The 17081-nt window shown below is 34.5% G+C and overlaps 1 protein-coding gene across 3 annotated transcripts in view; it reads left to right on the forward strand.

The window, feature by feature from the left end:
- Nucleotides 1–311: 311 nt before the first annotated feature.
- Nucleotides 312–17081, forward strand: part of ngfb (nerve growth factor b (beta polypeptide)) — a 33156-nt gene continuing 16386 nt past the window's right edge. The window contains exons 1-5 of one of the 3 annotated variants that reach the window (XM_026266241.1): nt 312–1097; nt 1438–1534; nt 4391–4541; nt 7595–7627; nt 8252–8482. In XM_026266241.1, the coding sequence (XP_026122026.1) occupies nt 8478–8482 (5 nt within the window). In that variant the 5' untranslated portion in view covers nt 312–1097; nt 1438–1534; nt 4391–4541; nt 7595–7627; nt 8252–8477. Of the gene's footprint in view, nt 1098–1132; nt 1535–4390; nt 4542–7594; nt 7628–8251; nt 8483–14915; nt 15106–17081 lie in introns of those variants that run through there. The other 2 variants (XM_026266242.1, XM_026266243.1) reach the window with 2 other exon arrangements.

Here is a 17081-nt window from a genome sequence, read left to right on the forward strand (position 1 = left end):
GTTCACATCAGCGTCTCTTAAGTGGAGGAAAAAGTGGGTTAGATCTCATGAGTCGACTCTATTTTTCTAGAAGCAACATGGATCTTTTTCTGCTGTACGAGTCTTGCGAGATGTTTAACTTCCGGTGGAAATAAAACCATGATTTAATGAAGTTCTGCACTAAAAATGACGAAACCGGCATGAAGCTTTTGAAACTGCATGGCTTTTAAATAATTCCAGCTTTGCTATTTAATTTACAATAGAAATGTGTCTGTATAATGCATCAAGAAATGTTGCTGTGCACTAAAACATAGACAAGACAGCAGCAGAAAATCTATATCCTGTAGAATGATGCATTCCTTCCAATGTAAGGTGCATCATAAATAGTTTGTAACAAATGGGTTTTATAAACCCATAGCTCCAAGAGGATCTATATCACATGTTAATGCATCTGTTTTTAACTTTTATGTGGACTTTGAAGTGCATTTCAAATGCATGCGTTATATCATCAAAATGTAATATAAATATAAAGTATTAGCCTACCAGGAGACATGACTTGTCTTTTCCATTCTAAAGATATAAACACCTTTAAATGATGTTTAATTTCTTAACAGCTTCGGCATTTATTATTGTAGAACAGTCAGACTTGTCAGGCTATGTCCTTAAAGCACCAAATGAATACAGCAATCGCTTCTTAAGTTTAACTAGAAATTCAAAGAGGACAAACACTGAAGAAATTTACTAACAGTAACTGACAGCTTGGGCACAGTGACACAAATACTTAGTTTAGTGCTTTTGAGGTCAGTGCATGTTACCGTAAGCCCAAAACATTGAGGTGAACATGGTTTCATTTGGGAAAAGTTGGGTTTTGCTATCCTAGTCTTCATTCGAGTTACAGAAGCCATAGGCTACTTGGTGACTATTGCAGTCATCTCACTTTCCACCCATGCTTGAGCTAACCAAAGGCCAGTGGGCTTGGGGCTGGATGAGGACAGTTAATTTTTGGGCTGTGTTCCATTTACTGTTTTGTTTCTGCAGCTAATATGCAGCATAAGAAGATTTATTAAATGTAGGAGCAGAGCCATCATCTGACACCTAGAGTCATCAGGCACCCAAAGGTCAGCTCTGTCTGTCTGTTAAATGCCACAGAAATGTCATAAACATAAAAATGGATGGGAAGTAACTGACTGGGATTTAGAATGCCATTCAGAATTTCTGAACAGCTCAAATCCCTCAAGAAAGGAAACATTAAATCATTTAAGAAGTCTGTGTTAATAGATTCTTCTACAGCATTCTTTTCTCATCAAAAACACAATTTTTAGTTGGCAGTCAATTACATGGTCTTATCACTTTGTAATTATGTAGTAAATAGTTTTTTCAAAAGCAGGCAAGCATTTCCTTATTTGTCATTGACCCAGCACGATATTTGCTTGTGAACCTTGCTTCACTTTTTTTCAGGTTACATGTTGACTGCTGTTAAGATGCTAGATTTGAAGGTCTGGAATAGTATTCTTTTAATCGCAAAGGAGCAGAGTGAAGAATTGAGGAGAGGAAGGTAGGAAAGCCCGGTCAGGGAATCCTAATGACTTTATTGATTGTGACACAGACATGTATAAATGCCTGACAACACAGCACGCCATCAGAGTTCATCACCGAAACAGAAGGAAAAACTGCCCACAAATCTCATCTAAACGACTTTGACAAATGACTCTTTACATACAAGCAGGAAGGAGCTCTAGAAGCTCACAGCACGCTGCGAGATGCAGTTATCCAAATTACTGAAGGAGGCATTAACATTGCAGGCATAAATTACTGTCTTTAAAAATGTAGTCTGTTGATCTGTAAAGCAAATCTGCACATTCTGTTGCTGTGAGAAAAGTCTCAAACCTAAATTTCCTTGATTTTTAACATGCTCGTTTTTGAGAAGCAAACGAGCGCTCTCATTTCTGCTCCATCCCCCAATACGATCCCCCTCCCAGCAGTAAAATCCCATTCCAGTCTGCCTGTGTGCAATTGCCTCAACCCAGTGATTTATGAAAAGGAGGAAAAATCTCTGTGCAGATGGGACTGAGAGGTTAGAAAGAGGTATAAATATTCCTAATCATGTATTCAGCTGCCCCCGAGGTCCCTCCGTAATAGACAGTATATCTTCTAGTGCCATTAACCCGTGAGATCAGCCGTGGTTGCGTGTTACGGGGACATGAGAAGCAAATTACGCGGAACCACTCGCGATCACACCTGTGTCCTATTCTCTAGCGTAACCCGAGTGTTGTTATCGTCACCTTCACCGTTAGAATATTGACAGTGGGATTGTTTTCTGAGAGAAAAGCGCAATCTGAAAGCACCGCTTGTCCTTTGTAGTGTGAATTAGGTCTTTGTTAGTGATTCTGTTTGATCATCTCTAATTAAAAAGCACATCCGTAACATATCCCAGTGTTTTTTTAATGGTTTATGAACAGTCCTTGCTGTAAAAAGCAATAAAAAACGTTTTTTGGCAGCAATTAATTACAAATTTCAATCTAAAGTATATTGTCTTTATATTCAGTAATCTAGATAGATGGTTTGATAGTTTGCTGTCTCTATAAATTGTGTGTATATGCATTTAAACTTAACATTCACTGAAGAAAATGGGTGTAGAAACAATTTTCAGTCAGAAATTGCACAGTTAGAAAAACAGGAGCGAAACATTGAATTCACCTTAAACTTTGAGGGTTAAAACACTCTCAAATATTTTGAATTTGGACTGCAATACCTAGTTCAACCACTCGGTGTCAATCCTAAATACAGCAGTTTTGCTCTAGCAATTCTGTAACTTGGAAAAATCTTCAGTGTTTGTGAAATGACTTTTTGCGTTTTAGAAGGTTTCAGTCTAATACATTTAATCGATAGCAACATGTTAATGAAAGCCTATTTTCTCTCGTATAACTGCGACTGTCACAGCATGTTTGCTGAAAAGTGGATATGGGTTTACCATATCACACTATACACTGACCTGTAGAAGGGCTGCAAGTGGAAGTCAAGCTTAATTAACTAATTAACTGAAACTTCCAGCTGCTGGTTGCAGCATCTGTTGTTGGAATCTTCTGCGAGTGTCTCCAGTGAGAATTAATTTAGTCCCTCTGCTAACGAGCCATGGTGGGTCAAATCTGCTCCCTTCAGAGGACTTCAAAAACAAGATATATGCATAATTAATCTTTGCAAAGTATGTTTGGAAATACAGTAGCTAATCTGTTCAAATGAAACGTGCATCAGGGTAGTTGCGTTCACAGCATTATCTAATTTATGCATGTATTGCTGCCCTGGTAAACACTGAAATGGGGACAGTCGTGTGTTTAAAAAGCGCCCTCTTGTGGTTGTACATGGAGCCTGCAGCGGTAATAAATGAAAGGGGAGGATTGGCAGCAGCACAACTATTAGGTTGAAAAAAAAATTTTTAAACACTCCAGCTGGGAGGTTTGAAGAAAAAAAATTGATCTTGTATAAACATCTTTACACCACCCGTTAGTGTATTTCCACATGAACATTTGTTGCTGAGTTTCAGACACAAGAGAATGTTTGATGGACACCACAAGGAGGCAGCAAATGTGTTTCACCAATATGATGCTTCTGTGCAGAGTTTGCCATCCATCAGTGCTCTCTCTGTTGGTTGTAGTTAATTAGAGGGTCTTGCCAAAGCGAGCATCAATAATCACTTGTTTGGGTTTGAATAATCCATTCAACAACTACAGTACCTTGCAATGCCATATCTACATGCTAACAACCGCTTAAATAACTTTGCAACCGAATACCAATTTGGCAACCACATGCAATTTTGAAATAGCTTACTGAATATTTCTCAATAAAGAGCAATCAATGTGTATGTACAAGAAAATCTAAAGTTATGTGTGTGTGTGTGTGTGTGTGTGTGTGTGTTCTGTTTAAATTTTAGTTAAGGTTTTATTTTATTTTTTGAATAATTTTTTTTAATATGTATATTCATTTTTATTTCAGTTTTAGTTATATTAATACATTAAGTTTTGTACATTAACTAAAATAAAATGAGAAATATTGCTTTGGAAACTGGCCGAAATATGTATATTTTATTTGATCATTGATAAAAACAATTTTTAGGTCTTAGTTAACCATAATAATCCTGACACTAAAAAAGCATATATTTGCATTTTTTGAAGCTGCTGTCCATAAATGCGTTTCAATCATATCTGATTTCTAAAGTCAAATGCCAAGACTAACAATGCGTTAGTCTTATAATCTGTAAATCATTTGATCGTATGATTGATAAAGTATTAGAGCAAAAGATAAAAAAAAACATCGCTTCATTTATCCAGCCAAGCGGCCTTAGTTTTACTCCAAAATCCCTGACTCATGTTGTAAGATTAATTACAAAGGAATTTTCCCTTCCTTTTCTCCCCAGTGACGGAGGAGAACAATGAACAGAGAGGGCTGGATGGACAGATGGGAGAGGAGTGTATATGACAGTGGGAGGTAAACCCAAGAGATGACATGGGTCACCACACGTGCAAAAGAAACCTGCTGGATTTCCCATTGTCTATACTCAACCCAAAGTAAATGGACAAACAATTGACTTTGTGAACAAAATAACAATTATGTATTCATTTTTTAGTATTATTTTTGACTCATTTAGTCAGAACATTATCAGCTTAATCAATCGAGGCAGTGCCTGGGGGTCATTGTATTCTTCAGGAGCCATACGTGTTCATTTGGAGAGGGTCTTTGTGCTAATTTCTTAAAAGATGGTAGCTTTTTGGATCGCTTCTTAGATTTCAAAGGTGAGAGGGTCACTTGATCTGCTGGGGCTTATTAGGAGGGGCTTCATGACATGCAATAGCTTAGGATCTCTTCAATAGTGATCTCTGTATAGTGTTTGTGTGTGTACACATATGCCGTGCGTGGGAATAGTACCTTGGCAAACCTAATCCTCTAACTGGCCATTCGTCTTACAACTTGGAATTTCAGCTGGTTTCCAAATGATAAGCTTTAGACAAATCAGCGTGCTTTTAAGTTGCCTAAGAATTCTCGCACACTAGTTGACATTATGCATTAGTCAGTCTGATTGAAAATAATTATAAGCATTACTGTGATGCAAGTTTATTCCATGAACATTCCTATTGATATTTATTGAAGGCCTGACCCATATGAGAGAATATTTTGGATCCAACTATCTTAACAAATTTTAATAGAAATAATGAGGTCAAATGCTTGGTAGTTAAAATCATAAAACAATACATAGAGTCTGCTTTAGAAGTTTAGACTTTTATCTAGTATAAACTATTCAAATCCAAAGTAAACTAGACTGTAAGTTAAATTGTATTTTTTTGTAAAAGTTCAGAGCCAATGATGTACAGCTAGTTTTTTTTTTAATTAATTTTTTATTTAATTTATTTGTCTGTGATATTGTACACAAATATTTTGTTCCTTTTCCTATTCTAAACTGTTACTTCATTGGCAGCGGTGCTTAAACCAGACAGTATTTTTCACCGCTGTTCGAATACAGTTTGTTTTACGCCCTTCAATCATGTTTCACTTATCATGTCGTGTTGACAACTCTTAAGTACTGCGTGATATGAGCATGTGATGCGGACAGACAGGCCTCATCAAAGTGTTTCCTGTAAAAGCTAATGATGTGTGGGCAGATGTTTGTAACGTGGCTGTGTTATGGAGGTCACCGGAAATCTCTAGAACATCTGGAAAAACACAATTATCTAAACTGACAAAGCAGGTGGAGATATTATCTTTTTATTCCCTAGAAACATCTCCCATACAATACTTTCCCCACTTGTTTTCTTTCTCAAGATTCTCTGAGCATCCAGAGGGGAATCATGTTAATTTACCATTTCTGTAACTTTGAGGCTAAATATCAGTGGGTCCATAGGAGATTCTGCACTGTATGAGAAAGTCTTAATTGTTCAGATGATCAGTACAAAAGAGCTGATGCATTCAGGCAGTTGACTGTCTTTTTGAATGAGTCATTGAATCATTTGTTCAACCGATTTGTTCAAAAATCATTCAGGAATGAAACTTCACTATTGAGTGTTCTGCTTTTTCAGTATCTATTTTCCATGATGCATTAAAAACAGAGTATTGTAATATTGTATTTAAAATGTAAGTTACTCAACATTAACCTTTTATTTGTTGATCTGTTGTATAAAGGCAGTATCATGTTAATCCAACGTCTTCTCAGAAGCTTGTTCTTTTGATGTTCAAAGTGTGATATTAATGTTTACAAACAAAACTGTTGACACAGAATGCATTGTACTAGTTTTGTAAACATGCGTTTACCCAAGTGAAAAAAATACTTTTTAAAATACATTTATTTTTTGCTTAGTATACTACAAATACATTTAGATATTTATTTGCTTAATAAAATACCCTGCACTTATACTTTTAGTGTACTAAACTGGTATACTTAGAGTCTGCTAAACTGGAACAGCTAATGTTCTCTAACTAAAGATATGATTATAAATGTTTGATTGTGCTGAAGTGAAACTATTGCAAGCATTCTGATAATATACAGAGATCATACAATCCCGATTAATAGTGATATAAAAAAAACATTTAGGCATAATGTTTAGAAATATAAAAGAAATATAACTTTATCAAATAAAGTTGAATTATAATTTTATATCAGTAGGTTTTAAGTGGTGTGTCAATAATGTTAATCGATTTAAAAGTATACTGAATATGAAATATATTTATTTCAAATACATTATAGCATAGGTTTTTTTTAGTAGGGCAGATGGACATTTATCAGTTGTGCTCGAGTCTAGGCTCTTTTACATTTTCTTTCAAAAGTTGAAAATTTAAACTTTCAAGAAGCGTGTTTTTATGCATTCTGTGTAAAATGCTTCAGGATATGGTGATATGACACTTCGTATGATATGACCTTCCCTTTCAATAAACAGGAACAACAGCTTCAGGGAACAGTTTATTGAGAAATAATAACCCTCATTTAAGTCTGATTTTAGCCTACAGTAGTTAAAAAAATCGGACAAAAGATAAGATAAAACAATCAACACTTAACTAGCACTTGTTCAAATGTTTTTCACATGGTGTATAATAAAGGATATAACATGACCTATGTTATGCCATAAACTGAAATACAACCGATTATATTTAATTCTTTTAAAAACTCTCATGGATTTGTAAGGCGTTCATATGAAAGATGAAGAAATTTTTGTCTGAGAATGTGCACTTGAACTCGACAGGAAATAATGCCTACATTGAAGAAAACGAACAAAGGGGCGCCATGTGCAGACAGCGAGAGTGTGAATTAACCCTTCTATTATTGTGGCATAAAAATACTGTTCCCCCTCAGGATAAAAATGCTAATTTTGTTAAAACCTCAAACTATGCCACTATGCCATTCATATAGAGAAACAGTATAGCTAACGGTTTTGTTCATATTAAAGGCACTATTCATATTAAAGGTCATTGAGCACTTAATGTGGTGGAAAAAAAATGCATTTTAAAGCGCGTATTTGTCATAATAACAAGAACATCCATTTCTAACAGCTTTGAAAAATAGATTTCGGTTGTTCTGTTGAAATATGAAATATGTGCAATATGTTTTCTAAATATTTTCTTTTGTATTCCACAGAAGAAAGAAAGTCGGTTTTGGAGCAACATGAGGGTGAGTAAATGATAACAAATCTTATTTTTTTTTAATGAACTGTCCCTTTGAACTTGAAGTGTGTAAACACTCATCTGTTTTCCATTGCTTGACAAAGTTGGCCTCAAAAACAGCAATGAAAAATTACACACTTCAGCTTTAATACTGTAATGTCATACTGTAAATTCTAAGATTAATTAAAAGATTCCTTTGACTTAATGACTAAAGATAAATTCTTCAACACTCTCCAGAAAAGTATATGGGTATTAAAAAGCTTTTAATAGTGGTTAAGGTAAAATATTGGTAGCATTTGAACAAAAAGAGTTTGATTGGTCAAAGAAGTATGCTCTCTTTTGTGGTCTTTTAATAATATATGTCAGCAAGAAGAGTTTTCTTTCTACCAAGTAGTTCACATGGATTTCCAGTAATTATCACAATCCCTGTGCTAAAGCTCTGTTTCTCATTGACGTAATCAACCGAACACGTTCAAAGTCAATATTTTCAAAGAGGCGGTTGTCTGTTCCAAAGACAACAAAATGGCGGGATTTTGTGAATATCTGTCTATGTTGTCAGGAAACTGAAATCCAGCATGGAAATCGACCTTTACATCTGACACAACACAGATACTGTCTTTCCATGTGTCAGGAGCGAATGATGTCCGTCCTGATGGCTCAAGGAGAAGGTCAAAGGGTCTTTTGGCAGCAGATTCTTGGTCTTCGGAGGCTGAATTCCTTCATTCTGACTGTATGGCAGAGTCTTGAGAATCTGCAGAGCGGAGGAGACTTTCTTCTCATCTAATGAACAACACTTGGCTCATTCTCGCATTAAGAGGAAATGACTTTTCCTAGCCACTCTTCATCTCAAGTGCAGAATGGGGTGAGTGCATAAGTTCAGCTTTCGAGTGCATAACTTCTTTATTGTTCACGCTGCTGTGTTTGAGTCACATAAATGGTATTGTTGAGATCAGGATGCTACTGCAGTACATCTGTGTGATTTTGCAAATGTGGATATATATTACTATTTTTAATGTTTTTGAAAGAAGTTTCTTCTACTCATCAAGCCTGCATTTATTTGATCAAAAATACAGAAAAAAAATAATAATGTGATATATTATTACAATTTAAAATAATTGTTTTTAAATTTATTATACTTTAAATTATCATTTATTTCTGTGATGCAAAGCTGAATTTTTAGGATCATTATCACATGATCCTTTAGAAATCATTCTAATATGATGATTCATTATCAAAGTTGGAAACAGTTCTGCTGCTTAATATTTTTTTCAGAACATGTGATACTTTTTAGGATACTTTGATAAAAAAAAAAAAAAAAAAAGCTATGTTTTAAAAATTTCAATATTTTGTAACAACAATATACACTACTGGCCAGTAATGTGGGGTCAGTAATTTTTTTCTTTCTTTTTTTTAAAAAGTGATAGTAAAGAAAATATATTATTAGAATATATATTATTAGAATTTTTATTTTTATTTTGAATAAATGAAGTTATTTTTAACCTTTTATTCATCAAATATATTAGACAGCAGAACTGTTTCCAACACTCATAATAAATCAGAATATTAGAATGATTTCTAAATGATCATGTGATAGACTGGATGTTACATGTGACACTGAAGGCTGGAGTAATGATGCTGAAAATTCAGCTTTGCATCACAGGAATAAATTATTTATTTTAAGTATATTTAAATAGAAAACTATTATTTTAAGTTGTTATAATATTTCACAATATTACTGTTTTTTTTGTATTTTTGATCAAATAAATGCAGGCTTGATGAGCAGAAGAAACTTCTTTCAAAAACATTAAAAATAGTAATGTTTCCAAACTTTTGGTCTGTACTGTATATATATATATATATATATATATATATATATATATATATATATATATATATATATATACAAAACGTAAAATCTGAGTCAAAATTAGAAAAAAATACATAATATTGACACTGTAGAATTAATATAGAAAGTATGGAAATTATATATGTATATTATAGATAGATAGATGGATCAGAAAAAATATTTATAGCTAAAAAAGTTAAATAAGAATAAATAAAAAGTAAAAAAAAAAATATATATATATATATAATATTGACAATAAAAATATAGAAAAAATATTTAAATCTTCATGATTTTTTTTCTCGATTTTATTCATTTCCATGGATTTTCCATGTTTGGAAAAATAAATCCCTCTTATTTCCAGATTTTCTTGGAGCTTTTACTTGTAGACTGTATTTGTTAAGACTTGAATTTAAATCCCGGTTTTAGTGGTTCTCTTATCCATCTCACAGTCTGCCCTGTTCACGCCAGCGCTTTTACATTATTTTACTCCTTCCTCCTTTTTTCTTTGCACTGTGCTACTGTACTGCCTTTGAAGTCTTTTGAAGATATTAATCCTGCTTTTCATGCTTGATTCAAAATCCTTACTGATTATTTTCATGAAAGAATTTCAAACGACCAAGGAATTTATTTTTCATCCACTCTGGGTGTATTTTTGAGGGGGAAATTAATAGGAAATGATCCTGTAATACTTTTCATCTGACTGCAAGTCAGAGGTGGATGATAAATGCAAACAGATTGTGTCCATGCAAAAGGTCTGTTTGCATTCATTCCTCAAAACTGTGAAAGTTGAGCCACTTCCTACATATCACATAATACATGCACAAGACAGACATGTCGATATGGAGATCGGAGTACACGATGCGATTTGGCTTTGTTAGAGATATGTTCAGTATGTTCCTATCCAATTACTTATTTCACACTCCTCAAAAGACATCTCATGATATTTACAGATCACATGGCAGTAGCTGGAATTAATAGATGGATCTGACAAAAAACCTAAAAATTTCTTAAACATAATAGTGTGTACAACAGTCTTGATCCCTGATACATATAAATACATTTTTACCTCCACCCATATATTTCTCAAGTCTGTTTACATGTGTTTGTAACAGTTCCATTTAATTACGAAGAAATGAATAGTTAGTTCCTGGCCTGAACAGGATATTACAAAAGATGAATACACTTTGTTCAGTGCTTGCCTTGACTCAGGTTTGCCAAGGTTGAACATCCCCACAAAATAAGCAGGGATATTTTATCCAAAAATGAAAATCCTGTCATCATTTACTCACCTTCATATCGTTCCATGTGTATTTTTTATCTCTGCTGAACACAAAAGATGATATTTTAAAGAATATTTCAGCTTTTTTGTCTAAACCAACGCTATCTCACGGCCAATTTGTACGTATTTTACGAGGTGGCTTATTCGTACGAATTTGTACGACCTCACTCGTACGATTTTATACGATTTGTCTAAACCCCAGTGATGGTTAGGTTTAGGGGCGGGGTTTGGTGTAGGTCATTCGTACAAATTCATACGAAATGTGCAACTCGTAAAATATGTACGATTTGGCAACAATCATATGAATTTGTACGAGTGTGGTCGTACGAATTCGTACGTATAAGCCACCTTGTGAAAAATGTACGAATTGCCGTGAGATCGTGTTGTCTAAACCGTAAAAGTCAATAGGATCCAAAAGAAAGTCATATAGAAGACAGAAGGTCACACAGTACATGTTTGGAACAACTAATTTTTCACTTTTCGGTTAACTATTGTTCTAAACCAGCCTTAACTTGTTTGCTGGCCTTAACTGGTCTGACTGGTCTTTTGGTACGTTTTAGAAGGATTCTGCTTCAGCTAAGCCCAGCAAACCAGCTGGAATACATCTAGTTTCATTTTTGTTGCTTGCTTTACTATAAATGTTGGTCAGATCTTGTGGATGGATCTTGGCCAGAATGAGCTTCTAGGTCGACCAGATGTTACCAGAAAGTCTAGCACAGGAGTATTATGATTAGATGTTAAAACCTTCACACAGTTTCCTTAAGAGTGGTCACTTCAGTTTTGTTATTTTAGTCAGCCCTGATTTTTGTACCTGTGTCTGTGCTTATTGAAACTATGCCGATCACTCAAAACCTTCCTCCAGACTCATAGTTTTCTGAGAGTCCTGATCCCATGCCAATACCAACAAGAAACAATACTGTTTGGAATGCCACGGCCTGCAAACCTCAAAATCACATTTACATGGTTACATATGACCTCAAGTCTTTTACTTCATTGTGTGTCTGCAAACATGACAATTTGCTATCATGTATGTGGTTAAATCTTTTTTATGCTGCAAGAAACATCAATCACCCTTGGAGGAAATTTGTATAGATTGCAATGTGCTTTGATTTTGACATCATTATACATCACCTTATTTGACCTTGCACATCTGTGCAGTTGCGAGAATGCATTACTTCGTCTCCAGCACTGAAAAGTGAGACCTTTATAACAGCCTGAGGAAAAAAGGAAGCAGAAGTGTCATGTATTTGTTTGACAGTGACCTCCATCCTGCAGTGTAAAACTGATCCAGAGCTGAATTCAGTATCTGTTGCAGGAAGCTCTGTTCTTTGAGGTTCTCTTATATCTATTATTGTAGTACTTGCCAAGACAAGCATCGTTATTATTTCTGATGAATAATTGTGAAACATTTTGTTAACTGACAAGGTTGTTTAACAGGCAAATTGGTTTCTGTACCTCCATTTCTATTGCTTTGAAATGCAGTGTTTTAGAAAATGTTGCAATTCAGTCATCGGATGGAAAAACACATGTTTATGAGTCTATGATTGGCCCCAAAATGTAAACAAACCGGTGTTGCTGGGAAGCTTCATCGCTGTGCAAATGAGCCTTGACGAATCTGGATGTTGCAAAATGGCACTGAATTAACAAGGTCCGACTTGCACTGGAATGCTTCATTTCATGTGCAATTGTTATAGAAATCCCATTATAATTATGTTTCATTTTTGTAATGACCTCAGGATGTAGAAAAGACTTCGGAAATCCTGAGCAAGTACCTCTCTGAATCTGCACGTCAGAAGAGCAGTTTTAATTTAAGCAATGTTGCAGGAGTTACGTTTGTACAACAGTTCTGTAAACAACCAAATAATATCAACCATATGCTATTTTGTAGGCTACTTTTGCTATTTAGGATTTTTTTGCACTAACAAAAAATAGTTCAGTTGCAATGTGGAAAGCCGTGTAAATGGAATTTTACTTATTGAACTATTTTGTTATTTATTCAGAGACAAGGAACCTCAATGATTCAGATGTGAAGATCTGTTCAGTTATTTGGAAAATGGATTGCGGTTGTATTTATAGATTTTTCTTTCTGTTTTATGCTGTAGTGATGTTGAGGTGACATCTCTGAGGTCATGCGCACTATCACCAGATTTGTGACTGCTGGTGTCAAATGTGAAATTCCAGTGATTACTTGTGTGTCTTTTCGATGTTTTGGTCTTCAGCTTGCTATTTTAAGAGGTTGACATATGCACTCTTAACAATCCTTCAACAAACACAAATCAAAGAGTTACGACTGGTTGAGTCACTTTTAACTCAGCCTGATGCAGACCACATAAGTCCACAGTGTGAGATTGTCTAGAAGTTTTAAGCCTTAGTCACTAGCTGCCGTGTGCTGTGAAGACATAAAAACACTATGAACTTTCATACTTGAAATTGTTTCATGTGTTGAGTTAAATTCTATTTGTTACTGAGACACCTTTCTGTAAAATAATACTAACTTCAAAATGTGGAGACCCTTCATCTGCCAATTCATGATGCATTCATTGCTCGTTCTGATACAGCGTTCCTTTTTAGCTGATATTACCAAACATTTTTCATCAAATGTCAAAGCCCTAAACTTTTTCTCCTTGAATATTTTTTTTTTCATTTAGGAATTGATAATACTTAAAGTGTTCATTGCACTTTTAATGGCTAGAAGAGGCGACTTAAAAAATAGTTTTTTCATAACTTGATTTCCCTTTTTATAATGTTTCAATGATATCCATACTGCTGAAGTCTCTAGGAAAATGTTCTTTTTCCCCTAATATTTAGTCTAACCATAACCTAACTATAGCAATACAACGTTACAGTATAATTGAGAGCCATCAATTTGTACATTTATTAGACTTTAAAAAACCACAATTTATAATTCAATTGAACGTAAAACAGTCTTCACATAAACCCTTTATCATAAATGTCATATTTGCCTGTACTCTTCAGCAAGTAGGAAACATAAAGAAAAAAATTGTTAAAACTTAATTAAATATAGATGAATCCTTAAAGCTACAAAAGTCACTGATTTCCTCTTTCTTCTTTTGTTCTTTGATTAACAGACATCACAACAGCTGGGATATCAGCTTATTTGACTGCTATTAATTTAAGAGCTGCCGCTGCTGAAAGTGACGTGGAATTGATACACATGCCGCACATGCACATATAGTTTCACTCGCATTTTAATATGTTACACGCTACAGAGTGCGTGCAGCTGAAGGGCACACACTACTAGCACAGTATATTGGCAGACAGGACAGGAACATTTATTTTTACTGACATATGACCTGACAACATCTCATCTAACCACAGTTCACTGTTGTTCTACTGAAGCTCCTCGTCACCTGTATCGTTTCAGCGCTCGTTTGACACGCGCCTGGTGCTGAAGTGAAATTGGATCTGAAAAGTCTCCTGTTTAATGTGGTCGTAAAGAAGTTCTGCGTCTGAATTAATGCAATTCTTGCTTAGAAAAAGAGACAGAACTTTATCTCCACCCAAAAATATTTTGAACACCGTTAAACTGGAAAATTAATCGCCTGCATTAACGCGCTAATTTTGACAGCTACAGTTTTTTGAAAATTGCATATTTTAAATGTCAAAAATTTTGATTAAATTGTTTTTATTATTATTATTTTTTTTTTTTTTTGAATTTAAGAAGCTAAAAAACATTGTTTCTTGCAATTCTAAGAAAAAAACAGATTTATGAGATATAAATTTAGAATTATGAAATATAAACTCTTCGATTCTTGGAATTCTAAGTCTACATCTTGCAATTCTGACTTTTTCCTCAGAACTAGCAGTTTAAATCTCAAAGATCTTGTTTTCTCTGAACTCTGTAGTTACATCTTTTTTATTCCTTTTGGGTTTCCACAATATAATAAAAAACATGTGCAAGTTTGTATCTTGCCATTCTGAATGTATATCTCACAATTCAGTGATTCCATTCTCAGAAATGAGAAAAAGTCAGAATTTAGAGATAAAAAGTTTCTTTTACCTTTTTATTTGTTTATTTTGTAGCAGAAATAGACACTCATACCTTTAAGAATCGAAAATGACTTTATTCCCATTGTAAAAAGCTTGAACATGACAGGTTTTAGGACCCGTGGCTTTCCAGTCCACAGAGGAGGCACTAAGACAAGGGACTTCTGGCTCTAACTACCACAGCAATCAATTTCTCAACAACAGGAGCTGCTTCGGACTGGGTGACAAGAGCATTCTGTTTCCCCAATCAGGATTAAGCATCGGAACAAAAGTGGAATATTGAAACATAAACATAAGGAATCATTTGATAAACTTTCTGAAGTGATAGAGAGTGAAGAAGAGGAGGAGAGAGGTAGGACAGTTTGATAACACATGCATGCATTTAATACTTTACAAGAGAAGTTGTGTGCAAAAATGCTGAAGTACTTTGTGCCCATAAAAATGCTAAAACAAACTTGATTTTTAGTTGAACCTTAAGTTTTAGACTTAAACCCTAACCTGGACCGTGTTTTTTTTTTTTTTTTCATTCTTTTGCGTAATCTTCTCTCTCTCTTTTTTATTTTTATAAAATTTTTTATTCCTCTCTATACTTCATACAGAATTTTTTTGATTGTATGCATGTAATTGTATGCAGGAGAGTTTATGACAATACCTATAGGAGTTACTTAATTCACAGTCTTCAGGGGCAACCAACAATCCCATTTGTCCCATCTTTGGGGGGCTTAAAGTGTCTCCCCTCCCTTCAAACATGAGGATCATCAGGTTACCATTGCGATACGGACTAGAGCAGGGCTTTCAGCTGCAGCACACATGCACAAACCTCTACTCACACATGACTCATATTACCTCCAGTCATACACTGCTGAGGATGTAGCATCAGGTCAGACATACCTTCCATATTTTTCATATCATGAAAGTGAACAAACTTTCAGCGCTCTCCTATTTTTTGTTTTATCTTCCTTTTTCTCTGTGTTGTAAGGCAGACATGACTGTAGCCATCTCAGTTACCTACATCACTCATTACTGATTCATGAGTACCAGTCATTACAAGGCATTATATGTGTGGTACAGCATACACATGGAAGCCAAGAAACATTAGCATTCTTGTGAGGCACGCTTTGACGTTTTGTAAGGATGGTGCAGTTGTATATATATATGGCAAAAAATAAAAATGGCATAAAAATGCTAAATTATTTTAAATTGTAAAATTTTAGTTTTCTGTGTTTTTTAAAGACAATATGAAAATGAATATTCTGTCTTCATTTATTCACCCTCACATCATCCCAAGCTCTTTATAACTTTTCCTTCTTCCATAGAACACAAAGGTACTTATAAATGCTATTTTATTCCATGAGAAATGGGGTTTGTGAGCTTCTAAAAGGAAAAGCACCATAAAAGTATCATAAAAATATCATAAAAGTAATGACTTACGTCCTTTTGAAAGCTTTAAGTGAGAAAGACTAAAATTCAAGCCATTATTGACTTATATTTAGATATTAAGTGAATTATTTGAAATTTCTGTCTGTTCTTCACTCATAACTATCATATAACTTCAGAAGGCTTGTTGGTGTAGTGCATTAGTCATATAGTAGGGACTACATGCGTGGTACTTTTTTTTTATAATTTTGGAGCTTGACAGCTCCTCACTTTCATTATATTGAATAGAGTGACCTGGATATTCTTCAGATAATTAATTTTTGTGTTCCAGAGTTTAGAACAACATAAGTATCCTGTTTGAGTGTACTATCCCTTTAAATATTTACTGTTAGTCTCTAAACCAACTTACATTTCTCACTGTTTAGCCAGATGTTTATTCAGGTCAGCTGCCACATAGAAAGCCAGGTTCATGCACCATGATGTTCTCCAGACACCTGACACACTTTCAGCTTCATATTTTGAACACAACAGGTTGTCTTTTGCCCTTTAATGATGATCCAAGTTCTTGTGCCATTTCTCTTTTAGAAAGGACAGTGTTTGGGTAGGAGAAGCTGATCCTCTCATCTGTACTAATGGCCTACTCAACAGGCTTTTTAGCGCTATCAGGCCACGTACACACATGCTTTGGGAGTGAGAACATTATTTAAAAGCAATTAAAAATAAACTATTGTTCTGTGTGTTTACAAAATACAGGTGTTACATCTTAAATTACCATAGAAACGCTTTTGTGTTTCTGAGTTGTAAACAAGAAACATGGATGCCAAATACTTAATATTGCCGTTAACTATGTTTTAAGCAGTATTAGCTATAAGAGACACTACTACAAAAAATTGGGGTAATTTTTTTTTTTTAAAGAAATTCATAATTTTATTCATCAAGTATGCCCTGAAT

This window comes from Carassius auratus, chromosome 6, assembly GCF_003368295.1.
Source record: "Carassius auratus strain Wakin chromosome 6, ASM336829v1, whole genome shotgun sequence".
Taxonomy (NCBI): domain Eukaryota; kingdom Metazoa; phylum Chordata; class Actinopteri; order Cypriniformes; family Cyprinidae; genus Carassius; species Carassius auratus.